Genomic DNA, 16,060 nt, shown 5'->3' on the forward strand with positions numbered 1-16,060 from the left:
TTCTGTGTTTTCAGACTGTGTGACATCCTCCTGTGTACGGGTGAAGCCCTTTGAGGACCTGAGCAAACACCTGCCTACTGTGGAGGTGGAGGAGTTTGTCCAGGACACCACCAAGTTCACACAGCCACACCGCGTCTACAGGAATCACATCTACGTCTACCCCAAACACCTCAAATATGACAGCCAAAAGAGCTTTGCTAAGGTATAGCGCGGCAAATGAAAATGATAATTTGAAAGTATCCTTAAATCCCAAATAATCAACAACATTGCTCTTGTTTTTCCATACTTGATATATTGTTTTTGTACATGCCCAATTATAATTGATACAATGGTCCTTTTGTTCGCAGGCTCGTAACCTTTCCGTCTATGTGGAGTTCCGCTGCTCAGACGAAGAAGTTGCCAAACCTTTAAAGGTGGAGTGCTGATGTGACTTTATTGTCGTTTATACAGCTCCAGTTAAACTCTGTCTCTCATGAGAAACTGGCTGAACCTGACTTTATTTTGCAACTTTTTCTATTGCTGTTTTTCCAGTGTATCTACGGCAAGCCAGGAGGTCCAGTCCTCACCACAGCAGCCTGTTCTACAGTCCTACATCACTCCCAGAACCCCGACTTCTACGATGAGGTAAAGGATGGGATTATTGTGTGATGAGGAATCACCACATACATATCTTTATAGCCGTGAAGGGGATTTTTTACTTCTCCAGAACATGAACTAGAGCATTTTTATACACACCTTGACAATCTGCAGCATCCCTTTGCAGCCCATAATGTAACTCATTACATGCTGTTGTGTCCTCAGGTGAAGATTGAGCTTCCTACTCAACTTCATGAAAAGCACCACCTTCTCTTCTCCTTTTACCACGTCACCTGCGACATTAATGCTAAGACGAATGCTAAGAGGAGAGAAACCCTGGAGACCCCCGGTGAGTCGATTGATCTGGAGCTTTCATTTAATTGAACTTTTATTTATGTGCAGATGGTTATTTTGTGATTCGTCTTGCCAAACAGTCAGTACTTTTGTATTTGTGTGTTTTTAGTGGGGTACTCTTGGCTGCCCCTCCTCAAAGAAGGCCGCCTGTCGTCCCAGGAGTTCAGCGTCCCTGTCTCCTGTAACCTGCAGCCTGGATACCTGGCCATCAAGGAAGCCAGCAACACCAAGGTAAGGAGCGAGGAAGGAAAACCACAAGGTGTATAAATATAAAAAATACTGATGAATAATAAACACATTCATTTGGGATACGGGGATTATATTTATATTTAATACATGTGATACATTGTGGGATTGTCGGTGTGAGACTCAAGCTGTCTTGACTTTTTACAGAATGGAGCTGATGTAAAATGGGTCGATGGGGGAAAAACTATTTTCAAAGTGTCAACCAATGTCGTCTCCACAGTATACACCCAGGTAAGACCCTCGTCTGGGTGTCTGCAGTCTCCCCCTGGCTCTCTTTGTTTTTACTGTGTCTTACTGTAAGTATGCTCTGTGAAGGATGGCATATGAACAACAACAACATGGATTATAATTGATGGATGGCTGTTTTTCTCTTTGTTAAAAAGAGTCAGAATCAGGAAATTCACTGTAAAGGTCTTAGCCTAAAAGAAAATGTTCACCCCAATAAGGTAATTGGCTTCTCTAGCATAATTAAAATGAATGGCTTGTGTGGGACAGTGAATGGACATAAATTGACCATCAAGCTATCCGTAAAAACATTATAAAAATAGTTGAAACTATATGTGCTATTAATGACATGAAACAACAATATGGATGTTAACAGTATGCCAGTAGATGATGTTTGAAGTGCTAAACAGCAATCTCTTGCTAGGCTATGTCAGTCTAAGTTTCACTTGCAATACTTTGTGGAAAAAAGTCATTCGTATTAAGTTAAAAAAACTACTTACTTGCACCCTAAAAGGACACTTAAAAAAAGATATTGATATATATTAAATATTCATATATTTATTGTATAGATATAGTATACATCTCTGAGCTACTGCAACATAGCTTTTTAGGTTTATTATGTAGTACATTGGCCTCCATAATACTATCGTCAGCCTATTCAAATGTTCCACAACAAACCTGGTGTTTATTTCATGTACTTTTTGAAATACTTAAACTGTTGTTGACAACGCTGAGACGATGACATTTTGACAAACGTGGTGATTTGTTGGAGTTCACATTTGAGGAATAATTGTTTGCTAGAATGGAGCCAGTCCAGTAAGTGTTATTGCAGATGCTGCTGATATTCATGGCCTCTCTTCTCTCTGCCAGGACCCCCACCTGAACCGATTCTTCCAGCAGTGCCAGAAAAGAGAGCTGGACCTCTCACTACCTCCTACCTCCAACTTCCTCAACTGCCTGAAGGTCAGAAAAAAGACACTACATCCCCCTAGCTTTCATTCAGACTGAGACACAAACTAAAGCCTTGCTACTTGTCTAATACACGCAACATTACTGTGTGCCAAACATAATTTAGTTTTTTGTGGTTTACGTTTTTTACGTTTTTTATTTATTTCCACCCTTCTCTATCTTCTCCCCCTCTTTTCCAGGGTCTTCTCAGTATGGAGAGGATCCCAGTGATCATCCGATATCTGCCTGTGCTATTCAACCAGCTTTTCAAGGTTTTGACACAGAATGACAACGATGATGTCACTACTGCCACCACCAGGTAGGCAGTGGTACTACAACGTCCACAACAGCTGGGCTCATAAGGGTGGGGGCTCAGAGGATGTAGTAAAGCAAACAGTGAGGGTAGTGTTCTGTTTAAACACCATATCCATTGCATTTTTTTGGATGAATCCAGCATTTTGAATTAAAATATTCTGCTTTTCAAGAGAAAATATGTGTTTTTCAATAAAGGATGTAATAATGAAAGCTCTTTGTTATCCTGTGTCTGCAGAGTGCTGGTTCACATTGTTGCAAAGTGCCATGAAGAAAACCTGGATCACTACCTGCACTCCTATATCAAGGTATAATAAAACACTCTGTATACCAACATAAGATGTTTTAATTAGTGAGCGAGTAGCAGCCCTTGGCTTGGATTGAGCCTGTGTTTGTATGCGTGTGGTCAGGGTTGACCATATCATAATTAGGAAGGCTGTTGTTTTCCATTAAGGAGTGGAATCTCTGCACAGACTATTTGATTTCTGAGGCTTTATGTGTTTGTATATGTGTATGTTTGTGTATATGTGTGTATGTTTGTGTGTTTGTTTGAGTTAGCAGGAGTGTGGCTAGGGCCGCGTGCCCAGAAAACTGTGCAAACACAAACAGAGAAGTAGCGAGAGAAAGAAGATGAGGGAGAGGAAGAAGAAAGAGTGATTGAGTAGGAGGCAAACAAGGACATCCAGCCCCCTCAATCAGAGTCACAAGGCGTGTTTGTTTAAGGGGGAAATCAGTAAGAGAAAAGAGCAGGAGAAACCACAAGACCTGCTTCATGTTGGAGACAGTGAAGGGAAACCGCAGCGCCTGAAGAGGCAGCGGCAGAGACGAGTGGTGGGAGGGGAAGAGCAGCACAGCTAATGGAACCAGGGTTGCCATAGTAACAGATTGGCATGATGTGCAGTAGTAGTGCGTGTGTGTCTGTGTGTTCAATGAGAAGGGAGGAAAGGGAGGGGTTCAACTTACTGTAGCATGAATTGGGTAGTATTCACATTTTTTTTAAATGTAATCAAACCTTGCATTGTTTTATTTTCTCAGCCAAATGGAACCTATTTTATTTGCCTTATTTCAGTGGTTTTCTCAAAATGCATCTACCTTATTTGTGACTATATGTATTTGAACATTTGTGCTGAAACATTAAACACAATTAATGATTAGCTGGTAAATAGAAAATCAATTGTCAAAATCCATTATTTGTTTATCATTTTTTGGAGAAGAAATACATATAATTCCCTATAGTTTTAGTTTGCGTAGGACACTTTTCACTTTTTTACCTATTGATTTGTTTAACCATTTTATCGATTAATTAAAACAGTAATGAGCTGATTGGAGCAACCTGTGTACCTACAGTAGGGCCAGTGACTTCAGCTGTGACTAATGGCCTTTAATGTCTTGACAAACCGTCCACAACTGGAATAAATCCCATACTGAAGTGTAAGACAAAGAAAAGCAGCGGAGAACGGAGAACTAGAAAATGTTTTTTTAATGTCTTTTTTGCTATAAAAATATCAACTAATTAAGTTTCTTTCAATCAATCTCATCTGTTGTTTTTCTACTGTTGCTTCTCCGAAATGGAAAAATCAATGCTCCAAAAATCATTAAAGAATTATAAGAATGCACATTTAACTGACTCGTTTCTCTTTCTCCCTGTGTGTAGTATGTGTTTAAGTCAGAGGCCCACGGCTTCAGGACGGTTCACGAGGAGCTGGCTAAGGGGATGACCTTTGACCTGAAGAGCAATGAGCAGGCAGCAGTCAGGAACGTCCTGAAGGTTTGTTTCTCTCCTCATACTTGCTTCAGTTTAGTTATTATGAAATGGAAAACTTCAATTTACATTTTTACTCTAAGGTCCTCAAGAATAGTCAATCAGGGAAAATAAATCAGTTGTCAGCTGGAGCAGATTATACAAAATTGGAGCAAGATTGACCTTAATTTAACCCCTCCTGGTTTCAGTTCTCGTGGTTCTTCTTTGAGCTGATTGTCAAGTCCATGGCCCAAAATCTGGACGATTCTGACAAGGTCAAGGTAAGGTGGCATATTACTGCTCCTGAAAGCCTACACTTGGACAGCAAAGTTCCTTTGAATTTGAATAGTCTGACAATGGGACACAATGCATGATTGTTTTACGCTGACTCTGTGTCACTACAGCTTCCAAGGCCCCAGCGTTTCCCCTCATCCTACCTGAGCCGCGTGGAGACCCTGGTGGAGACGGTGTCTGAACACATCTTCTGGAAAAACAAAGACCTAGCAGAAGAGACACGCAGCGCAAACTTGGCCGTGGCAGCTTTTGTCAAGGTGGGAGCAAAATGCGTTGTTTAATCATGGATTTAATGATAATGTTAAAGAGAAAAGAAACATAATAGTGTGAGTACATGTAAACATACTGTGCTTTCTCTGGGAGCGATCATTGAAAACCCTTTAATCATTCACTTAAAAGCAACTTATTCCTCCATTAGTGTTTAATGACCCATATCTTTCTGTCTGCTTCTTTACAGCGTTGCTTTACTCTCATGGACCGAGGCTTCACATTCAAACTCATAAGCAACTATATAAACATGATCACTGCCACTGACAGCAAGGTAAAAACTACATTCAAGAAAACAATATAAATGTGCAACTAGATGCATATTCAACTCAATAATACCTTTTTTTTTGTGTGTCTGGTAGGTGTTGTGTGAGCGGAAATTTGAATTCTTGAGAGACGTGTGTAACCACGAACACTACATTCCTCTGAGCCTGCCGCTACCCTCCGCTCGCATCGCAGGTAAGAGCCCGAGTCATACCCTGTAACTCATTGACACCGTGTTAATGTGGTAACTCATACATCAATAGCTCTCACTCTCATTTGTCTATTAACACTCTGTCTTTCTCTCTCTCTTTCTCATCCTGTCATTTTCTCTGACTTTTTGTCCATGTCAGACCATTCATCCCCAGAGCCACAAAGTACTCATGGTAAATATGTTCACTCACTCTTTTCTGTGTGCTCACGCCTCAGTGTGCGTGCTACAGTGGTGTGATGATAAGGAAATCCATGGAAAATTGGCTTGTCACATTATTTGCTTACTGTCACCAGAGTTTTATTTAGAAAATGATTAATTATCTCCCTGATGGAAAGCAAATGTTGGCAGGAGCATTATTTAAATCATGTGCACCTCCACTTAAAATAAATGAAGTGAATCTTTTATCCCTTCTCAGTGTCAGTGCCCGAGTACAACCTGACCGGAGAGTTCTGCAGGAAGCACTTCCTGACTGGCCTGTTGCTACGAGAACTGGGGCTGGCCCTCCAGGACGAGCAAGACCTGAGACACCTTGCGTTAGCCACCTTGAAGACTCTCATGGCCAAACACTCTCTGGATGCACGCTATGCCACCAAGGTAGCCAGAACACATGTTTACACGGGAGAAAACTAAAAGGCATGAACAATGAGTCATGGGCTAACAGTAGACATTCTTCCAATGTGACTCATACGTAACACACACACACACACACACACACACACACACACACACACACACACACACACACACACACACACACTGACATGTGATTGTTCGTAGCAGCTGCAAGCGGCAGAGACGATTTCTTGATGAATGCTGGCAAGTGTCCAGATCAGATCGAGGCAGTAATTTGTCCTCAGTTAAACAGAACCAAATACTGCCAACCACAACACAGCAGCACGGCTCTAGTCAGGACCAAATGTCTGCCAAAGAAATACAAATCATGTTGGCAGAACATATTAAATATCATGTAACTGCACTGACGTTTTCTATGGACAACCCCCATACTGTAAAGATATACATGTTTTATCTCTTGCCAGGGTAGGTTGGCTGTGGAAACGTATTTAGTGTATCATTACAAGCTTTTTAATTCAAACGGCATGTTGTTCTTTGTTGTATTTCAAGTTTTTTTTACAGGATATAAAATGTGCACAAATCCTTTAAATGCTATACCCTTTTCTTTCACTTCCCTTCCAGGAAAAGCAGGCAAGAATTGCATCTCTGTACCTGCCTCTGTATGGCCTGATCCTGGACAACATGCCTCGATTCTTCCTCAGGGACGTCTTCCCCATCTACTTCACTTCAAGTGACCAAGTAAGAGTCAAGATGATATGATTGATTGACTCTCTGCATACTGGATTTATTAACTGTGACCAGCATCATACATATTTCTGCAGCGTTTGTTCTTATTTAGTTAGTTTCAGTTCTCCTTTTGTTAGTTATCAGAACATGTAAACTCCAACAGTTTACTTTAGGACAAGCATAGTGGGTCTTAACCCTGTCATTTATACAACAACAAAAGTTCATGTTGATTTCCACAACACTTAAACACAACTGTGTGATCGATCAATATACATGTTGAATGTTGCTTTCATTTGGAAATAGAAAAGAATAGTAATAATTTAAGTATGATCATTTTTTATGTTGATTACCTTCATGGATAATGTCATAAAGTATGAATAACATGGTCTTATAACTAATGAAATATGAAGATTTTGGTAAAACATTAAAAAAAAATCGAGCAACAAATATGTTTCTCTAAATGAGTCCTCTCCCCTGTCCGCCCCCCCACCAGGGCTCTCGAGACGACCTCAGTGTAGGAGGGGTAGTGGCGGGAGGGGTGATTCCCGTTACTCGCCATGGCAACTCTGTGGATGCATCCTTTTCTAAAGAAGTACTAAACTCCATCACAGGTATGACATGCTTGTGTGTAGCTGTATATGTATGCCTAGTGTGGTTATGAAAAGGTGTGAATAAGGACATTGTTGCTGAATCCCCCCCCCCACCCAACCAGCCTTCTCCTCCTTGGCAGTTGCCACGGGTAACCGGACCGACTCTCGGGGTTCTCTGATCAGCGTGGACTCCAACCCTAGCAACAGCGACAGGAACAGTGAGAAAATGGACGGATGTGAGAAGGTGAGCCATCAGCTCCTGTGGTATTACTTACACGTCTCACATGGTCTGACAGAGGTGCTGCTGGCAGATGTGTTAAAACAATTTAAATTGTGTAGATACATTGTGTGTGTTTTAATATACTGTGTGTCTTCCTCTCTGTGGGTCGTATCTAATAAATTCTTCAAAAATATCTATATTTATTTATACATATGTATTTATAAAAGAGCTGTATGCATCAAAAATATGTCATTGGTTCCCATTTTAGACCACTGATGTTAGACAAGCTGCTCTAATACCAGCTAAAGAAACATCGAACCTGGGGCGTCCTGGTAGTTTAGGATTAAACATACTTTATACTTTACTTTATAATTGAGATAGACAAATAGCACTTGAAAGAAGAAATGCTGCAGCCTTTGATTACAAAAACAGACCCCCCTTACCCTTAAATAATTTTGGCTAGACTCCAACAAATACACTCTCCTTAATTGAAATATATGTATTTCTTTTAATTAGTAACTTCTGGTAATAAGTTACTAATTTAAATAGTTAAAGTGGACCTATCATGCTATATTTGAATAATATAGTATAGGACCATACCTATATAAGGCATATTTATACTTTTTTTTTTTCAAAATACCAAACAGATCATGCATTTTAGCCATGCCTCATTTTGCTCAATTTGACATTTTTTAGATCTGTTTTAGCAAGGGCAGATTCTGTGAGAACAGCACCACCTACAGGCCTGGCATATGTACTACACCGTCTCAAGCGCTTTCGAACGGCAATGCCGTGGTTGTCTCCTCCTGATTGGTGGAGTTGGCCCAATAGCCGTAGCGCCACCGTCCTGACGTCAGGAAAGTGTTCAAATCTGGATCAGTTTTTATCAGATCCGTTGCAGCCCCTTTTTTAGAGATTTGGGTATGGAGGAAAATAGAGAGGGTTGTGTTTTCTGACACTTGGTGAGTTCCCTGGAACACCGGGGACACATATTCATGTATAAAAGACGTACAAAAGTGCATTTTGCATGATAGGTCCCCTTTAATTTAAATAGTTTCCCAACATGTAGGTATATCGTACCTAATGATGTTTCCAAACCTATTCCTCATTTCCTGAAAGCTTTATTTATCAATAATTGTTTCGACTTAAAGCAGTGAAATTAAGGCTGAAGTTACTTTATCTTAAGTTAGCCTACAGGTTGCTAAAGCATACACAGTAGATACCAGATACAGATACTATACTAGCAGTTTATCTCTGACTGTATTTCTGTCTGATGTTTCTGTCTTCTCAGTTTGCACGGCCGCAGTCCCTCATAGGCTACGGTTCTCGTTGTGACAAGCTGGACCAGGCAGAGACCCGCAGTCTGCTCATGTGCTTTTTGCACATCATGAAAACCATATCTGAGGGTAAGACATGTTTATACTAAGGTTTCCCACATTAAAGTACAGTCCAGAGCTCTTTTGAATTGTGTACCTTAATACTAATACAGAGGCCCAGAAGATTTCATCAATAGTTGATATTTTTTATCTTTTATTAAATTATAAAAATACAGCAAACCTCAGATATCTATATATTTTGCAGATTAAAACACTAAATATTGTTAAGTTTTGTAACATGCCTGCCATTTCAGCATTGAAGTACTGATTCTATGTACATTTTAATGGACACTTCTGCCATAGTATGTAACAAGATGTCTTTGATTCCTGTCTGCAGATGTGCTGGTGTCCTACTGGCACAGGGCCATTCACCAGGAGATCTCCGACTTCTTTAACATCCTGGAGTAAGTCCTCTTCTTTTTCATTGCACAGTATTACCACAGGTCCTTTAAGGCTGACTAGAAATATTATGCACAAAGAAGAAAAAAAAGGCGAAATTAGAAGACTGTAGCTAGAAGGGAACAGATGAAAGTAATGACACAGCAAGAGAGAGAGATGAAAAACAGACTGTTATTCCAATGAGCTCCTTCTCCACAGTGGAGTTAATTAACTGCCTGTTTCCTGTTTATGTCAGCATCTAGACTGTTCTGTTGCCACTCAGTTTGATCACATTTATTCCATGTTCTTAACTTACAAAACAAAAAAACAAGCAAAGCTTCACCCAAGACATTGTTGCTTTGTCCCTTCCTTCAGGCTGTGTCTTCAGCACTTCAGGTTCCTGGGAAAACGTCACATCGCCAGGTGAGTCTGTGCTCCCTAACGCTTTCTCCCAAAAAGAGGTGGACCAGGTCATATATTCACTTGCAATTATTATAATGCTGCATTTATGGAAAGAGCTTATTAACTCAACATACATGCCACAGCTAAAGGTTGTAACACCCCCACCCGCATAATTCATATAATCATGCAAACACATGAACGCACAATGTGCAAATGCAACCACACACAAATAAATGTATTCAAAACAGTCAGGCAGAAATACTAATATGTGTTCTGTATGCATGTGCACACTCAGGGATGAGCTTCAAGAGGGGAAGAGGTAAAGGGGGGAAGAGAGGGGGAGGGGGGACTCCTGGATCCTGCTGTTAGGGAAAAAAGCACTGCTGGATATTCTACTGTAGTAGTTGGCAAGCACAGGATGGGGGTTGTGTGTGTGTGTGTGTGTGTGTGTGTGTGTGTGTGTGTGTGTGTGTGTGTGTGTGTGTGTGTGTGTGTGTGTGTGTGTGTGTGTGTGTGTGTGTGTGTGTGTGTGTGTGTGTGTGTGTGTGTGTGTGTGTGTGTGTGTGTGTGTGTGTGTGTGTGTGTGTGTGCTCTTACTGGAGCTGAGCCATTGGCACCGCTAGACTCCTCCATCTTCTGGTTCCTCCCAGCTAATTAAATTAGCTCTATTTTTCCTTTCAGCAATAGGATGCTGAGATGTAGGCCATCAAAAGGCTAGGAGAACACACTGCTTTTCTGTGCGTGCAGGCATTAAAAGAATAAAGATAGCTGGAAGCCTAGGTAGCGCTCTCAGACGCATATGAGCCTGTAAGGGGCCGCTAGCTACTTAACATTCGTCTGTAATACCAAGCCAGGGGGGATTCACAGTCTTACGCCTGTGTCTGTCTCAGTCTCTCTCTGTTAGCTCTTTGATGCCTGGCTGAGTCAGTGTTGGCACCCATTGAAGTTCAGGAGAGATGAATTACACTAGCAATGTGTAGCCAGCCAGCAAGCTCAGAGGACAATCAGTCAGCCAGCCTATCACACAACAATTAGTCATTTAAGCCCCTGCTGAAAACTTGGTTTCAAATTTTTCTTTGAATTGAAATGATGATTACAGCTTTAGGTATTATCAAATTAGATTGGCAGTAGCCAACACACAACTGTCATCAGTTTGATTAAAATATTAAGGATATACATGACATGACCCTTGTAAAGAAACATATAGTCAAATAGTTCAACATTTTCAATGAAGTGTGATCTTGTAGCTTGGGTTTAAGTAGTCTGTGGGGTTTAATTCAAGACAATATTGTGACTGGTCCTGTCTTGTCTGAGTTGGTGCAGGGAGCTTCACTTCCTTAACTTAAGCCATATTTTACAGTATACTTTTACTACGATACAGGCACACGTTTGTTGATGCAATAAACACTACACGACACAAGCTAATAACTATGAATTGTAATGTATTCTACATGTTCAACCTGTGCTTTAGTCTCTGCCACAGTGCCTGCCTCATGCCCTCGGCCTCTGCATGCTGCAGCTGTTAATGGATCTCAGTGTGACTGACTGCACATGTATTGATGTTCTGTTGCATGAAGTCACCCTTTCTGCATTATGCATTGTAGTTTATGTTGGTGCTGTATGTTTTGTTTGCTCTTAACATCCTGTTACACATTTGTCTCATTGATGTTGCACGTCGTCCTCTGTCTCATGACCGCCGGCCTCCACCTGCTGCTTAACGAGCTCTAAAGCAGTTGTTTCGATTGGCTTACACATCAGTTGTGTCCTGCTTCTCTTGGCTGGCCAAAGCCACATGTGCTTTGTGTATACTGGCCATGGTTTTTCAATAGCTGTTCATTCAAAAATCATGAGAATATATGTCAAACATCTGTTTGTTACTAAGCTGGATCGCTGCAGCTTAACCGTATTGGTTTCACCACATCCTAATCTCCTCGCTGTCCACTGTTAATGCTGACTTCAAGCTTTTTCTGTCCACTAACACTCTACCTAGAGTTCATTTAATTATTATTACACAATAGTCTACTAATGGCAAACTAAAACTATTGACTCTGCTACGCCACTAACCTTTCCATTTGGCTGACCTCCCTCTTGATCTTTCTCTCTGACTTTAGCCGCTCTCATTAAGCCAAGGTCAAATTGAAGATCTGCTTTTAGCATTACAGGAATACAATCTGACCTGGCTGCCACAAATATGCAACAAGGTCACAAGTGCAAACATGTATTGCACTTGGTTTATTTTGGTCAAATGTTATTGATTGCAGGCAAATTCAACTATTAACATGCCACACATAGTTCAAATATCACACTAATGATGGACTCTAAGCAATGACGGTCTCAACAAATCTCACTAATGTTAGCTTTGACTAAACTAACTAATGTTAGCTTTGATGTGATTGGCTCGTGAACAGGAAGCTAGCAGCGGCAGTAAAGCTGGCCCAGTCCACCCACGCCAATGGCACCCTGAAGGGCTCTAACCACCCCTCCCAGTCCTCTCATCCCTCAAGTCTCTTCCCACAATGGTAATCACCCTCCTCCAGGAAAACACCTCAGCCACGATGACAGATTCAAACTATTTACAGAGTCTTCCACTGAAATTGTTATTCATGCTAATGATGTCTGGTAATTGGCTCAAAATGTAAATATTTAATTTAACAGAAACTCAGGTACAGGTACAACAACACTTGGATTTACATAGATATATTATTCTTCTGTGTATATTCATCATTGATGTCACCACTGTGTGTTATAGACTGTAACTGTGTTGTCAGCATGCCCCTCCTCATACCTGCAGTGTTTTGTGTGATATGCCAGTCTCTGTTTCTGTAATCCCATGTGTTAATAGTCTCCCAATAACAGCATGTCCTTGGGACATGAATGCAATTTATATTAAACGGTCTGCTAAAATGTGCTCTCTGAAAAAAACACAACAAGGATTAAATTAAATGTGTGATGGAACTGTAATTGACACCATCCGCTGATCCCTGCTGTTGCCTCCAGGATGGCGTCAGGAGGGGAAGGTCACCGGCATGCCCGCTCCCAAACCATGCCCATCATCAGGGGCAAGAATGCTCTCAACAACCCTAAGCTGCTGCATATGATGGAGACAGGTAACACACACACACACACACACACACACACACACACACACACACACACACACACACACACACACACACACACACACACACATACACATACACATACACACACACACACACACACACACACACACACACACACACACACACACACACAGTCAAAAACATTTAGAAAGAGATGAATATAAAGGTGCTGAGATGGATTTAAGTGATTCTTGTTGATTGTTTTTCCAGATGGGAACATTCAGGATGGGGACACCCTGAGTCCTACAGATATTGAGGCAAACATGTCCACCGAGGTGGCCCTCACTGTGCTGGATGTACTGGAGCTCTTTGTCCATCATCACAAGGTCTGTGCATGAAACTACATTTCACACCAAACACTTAATAAATCAAAAATGTTGAATGTTTATGCAAGGGGCACACTCTGGACTTAATGATCTCAAAGGGTCTGAATATCTCTATGGTTGTGGTGACTGATGTTGCACTCTCTGATCATTCCTGTGTTTTCTTTGAGAGCTCTATTTCTGTTCACAAAAATGTTCAAAAAGAGGTAACCACAAAGCGATATTTAACTGAAAATACTAGGGAAATGTTTACTCAGAATTTTTCTTCCACACTTGCCCCTGCTAACATCTCAGTAAATGAGCTAGTAGATCATTTTAATTCAAAAATAAAAAATTTTATAGATGCCATTGCTCCAACTAAGATAAAGGAAGTGACTGGCAAGAAAATATCTCCATGGAGAAAGGCCGTGACCGTGAGAACAGAGAAAAAAGAGAGTGTCGAAAAGCTGAACGCAGGTGGCGAAAAACAAATCTCCAGGTTCATTTTGAAATCTATAAAGAGAGACTTGGCTTTTATAATTTGGAATTGAAAATTGCACGACAGTCTTTCTTCTCTGACATCATTTCCAAAAACAAAAACAACGCACGTGCCTTGTTTGCTACCGTTGACAGACTAACAAACCCCCCAGTGTCAGTAGCCTCTGAATTTCTATCCACCAGGGCCTGCAATGATTTTGCCTCCTTCTTCACTGACAACATTCAGAAAATTAGACAAGCAGTCAGTGCCTCTGCATCAGGTACAGCAAATGTGTTGTCCCTATGTCCACCTAATATCAATTCAAACACCATGACACAATTCCATCAGATTAATGATAAAAACCTAGAGGACATTATTCAACATCTGAAATCCTCCTCCTGCTGCCTTGATATTATTCCAACAGGTTTTTTCAAAAATGTTTTTCATTGCATGGCCTCAGATCTACTTCACATAGTAAACAAATCTCTTCACTCAGGTGTTTTTCCACAGGCCCTAAAAACGGCAGTCATTAAACCGCTCTTAAAAAATAATAATCTAGATGCTTCAGTAATGAACAATTACAGGCCCATATCAAACTTCCCATTTCTAGGTAAAATCATTGAAAAGGTAGTTTTTCAACAGTTGAGTAATTTCTTGCATTTAAATAACTGTTTGGATGTGTTCCAGTCAGGATTTCGTCCAAACCACAGCACTGAGACTGCTCTTCTAAAGGTCTTCAATGACATCCACTTAAACACAGACAGTGGCAGAACTTCCGTGTTAGTATTATTAGATCTCAGCGCTGCGTTTGACACTGTTGACCACAACATATTACTACAGTAGATCGACTAGAAAACTGGGTGGGACTTTCGGAAACAGTTCTAAATTGGTTTGAATCCTACTTAAAGGACAGAAACAACTTTGTTTCTATAGGTAAATACACATCTGAGTTGACAAATATGACATGTGGGGTTCCTCAAGGCTCCATCTTGGGGCCTCTTCTCTTTAACATCTACATGCTACCACTGGGTCAGATAATGAAAAACAACAAAATAAGTTACCATAGCTATGCGGATGACACCCACATTTACATAACCATTTCACCAGGAGACTATGCTCCAATACAAACACTGAGTAAGTGCATTGAACAAATCAATGACTGGATGTGTCAGAACTTTCTCCAATTAAACAAAGATAAAACTGAGCTAATGGTTTTTGGAGCCAAGGCAGAACGTATAAAAGTTAGCACTGAGCTTCAGTGTGCAATGTTCAAAACATCAGGTAAAGTCAGAAATCTAGGTGTAGTCATGGACTCTGACCTGAGTTTCAACAGTCACATTAAAACAATTACTAAATCAGCCTACTATCACCTAAAGAACATATCTAGGATTAAAAGACTAATGTCACAGCAGGATTTGGAAAAACTTGTCCATGCTTTTATCTTCAGTAGACTGGACTACTGCAATGGTGTCTTTTCAGGTCTCACTAAAAAATCTATTAGAAAGCTGCAGCTGATTCAGAACGCCGCTGCTCGAGTCCTCACTAACACTAAGAAAGTCACTCCTGTTCTGAAGTCTTTACACTGGCTTCCTGTGTGTCAAATAATTGATTTCAAAATACTGCTGCTGGTTTATAAAGCATTGAATGGTTTAGGCCCAAAATACATGTCTGACCTCCTGCTAAATTATGAACCATCCAGAACTCTCAGGTCTTCAGGGACTGGTCAGCTTTCTGTCCCCAGAGTCAGAACTAAACATGGTAAAGCAGCGTTCAGTTATTATGCTCCAAATATCTGGAACAAACTCCCAGAAACCTTCTGGTCCGCTGCAACTCTTACTACTTTTAAATCCAGGCTGAAGACTTTTCTTTTTGCCGCTGCTTTTAATTGAACTATTCACATCTTAAACTGCACTGTAACTTTTATTATCTTTCCTTTTTATCTTTGCTTTTAAATGAGTGTTTCTAGATATCATTTTATAATATGTTTCTTAATGCTCTTAATGTCTTTCATTTTTGTAAAGCACTTTGAATTGCCTTGTGTTGAAAGGTGCTGTATAAATAAACTTGCCTTGCCTTGCCTTGCCTTCAATCTGAGCTCTGGGCTTAGTTTTGGAAATTGACAATTACATTAAATGCTACACATCTGTTTAAATGTGTCAAACATATTCCTTTGGCTCTACTCTATTCTTTCATATTACTGTCCTTGTCAAACATCCAATAGTAAAGTTATATATTGGCTTTGTTACTATAACATTAAAAAGGACTTTTTTAAATTACATATTTTCTTGATGAAAAAATAAAATAGTCTATACAAATCGAAAAACGTATTTTGTCCAAATGTGATGTTCATACTGTAGATATGTAGACTCCAGAATAAATTACAATGCACACTCTAAAGCCAGGAAATGCTACTTTACTGCCACCTGGTGGCTAGACAATTATAAAAAAAATTGTG

At 40.4% G+C, this 16,060-nt stretch overlaps 1 protein-coding gene across 6 annotated transcripts in view; it reads left to right on the plus strand.

The window, feature by feature from the left end:
- The window catches only part of dock10 (dedicator of cytokinesis 10), a 65,343-nt gene that overhangs the window by 40,807 nt on the left and 8,476 nt on the right, over positions 1 to 16,060 (plus strand). For 5 of the 6 annotated variants that reach the window (XR_004554682.1, XM_034115000.1, XM_034114996.1 and 2 more), the window contains exons 17-41: positions 15 to 202; positions 348 to 413; positions 532 to 624; positions 802 to 925; positions 1,040 to 1,161; positions 1,324 to 1,407; positions 2,272 to 2,364; positions 2,550 to 2,668; positions 2,900 to 2,969; positions 4,316 to 4,429; positions 4,612 to 4,683; positions 4,807 to 4,953; positions 5,154 to 5,237; positions 5,326 to 5,422; positions 5,578 to 5,610; positions 5,854 to 6,032; positions 6,633 to 6,749; positions 7,231 to 7,348; positions 7,450 to 7,571; positions 8,839 to 8,953; positions 9,261 to 9,327; positions 9,677 to 9,724; positions 12,112 to 12,222; positions 12,701 to 12,810; positions 13,036 to 13,151. Coding sequence is in view for 5 of the 6 variants with exons in the window: in XM_034115000.1 (XP_033970891.1) it covers positions 15 to 202; positions 348 to 413; positions 532 to 624; positions 802 to 925; positions 1,040 to 1,161; positions 1,324 to 1,407; positions 2,272 to 2,364; positions 2,550 to 2,668; positions 2,900 to 2,969; positions 4,316 to 4,429; positions 4,612 to 4,683; positions 4,807 to 4,953; positions 5,154 to 5,237; positions 5,326 to 5,422; positions 5,578 to 5,610; positions 5,854 to 6,032; positions 6,633 to 6,749; positions 7,231 to 7,348; positions 7,450 to 7,571; positions 8,839 to 8,953; positions 9,261 to 9,327; positions 9,677 to 9,724; positions 12,112 to 12,222; positions 12,701 to 12,810; positions 13,036 to 13,151 (2,609 nt within the window). In the remaining variant the exon portion in view is untranslated. The remainder of the gene's footprint in view (positions 1 to 14; positions 203 to 347; positions 414 to 531; positions 625 to 801; positions 926 to 1,039; positions 1,162 to 1,323; positions 1,408 to 2,271; positions 2,365 to 2,549; positions 2,669 to 2,899; positions 2,970 to 4,315; positions 4,430 to 4,611; positions 4,684 to 4,806; positions 4,954 to 5,153; positions 5,238 to 5,325; positions 5,423 to 5,577; positions 5,611 to 5,853; positions 6,033 to 6,632; positions 6,750 to 7,230; positions 7,349 to 7,449; positions 7,572 to 8,838; positions 8,954 to 9,260; positions 9,328 to 9,676; positions 9,725 to 12,111; positions 12,223 to 12,700; positions 12,811 to 13,035; positions 13,152 to 16,060) is intronic. The other variant, XM_034114997.1, reaches the window with a different exon arrangement.

Source organism: Trematomus bernacchii, unplaced genomic scaffold (genome assembly GCF_902827165.1).
Source record: "Trematomus bernacchii unplaced genomic scaffold, fTreBer1.1, whole genome shotgun sequence".
Lineage (NCBI taxonomy): Eukaryota > Metazoa > Chordata > Actinopteri > Perciformes > Nototheniidae > Trematomus > Trematomus bernacchii.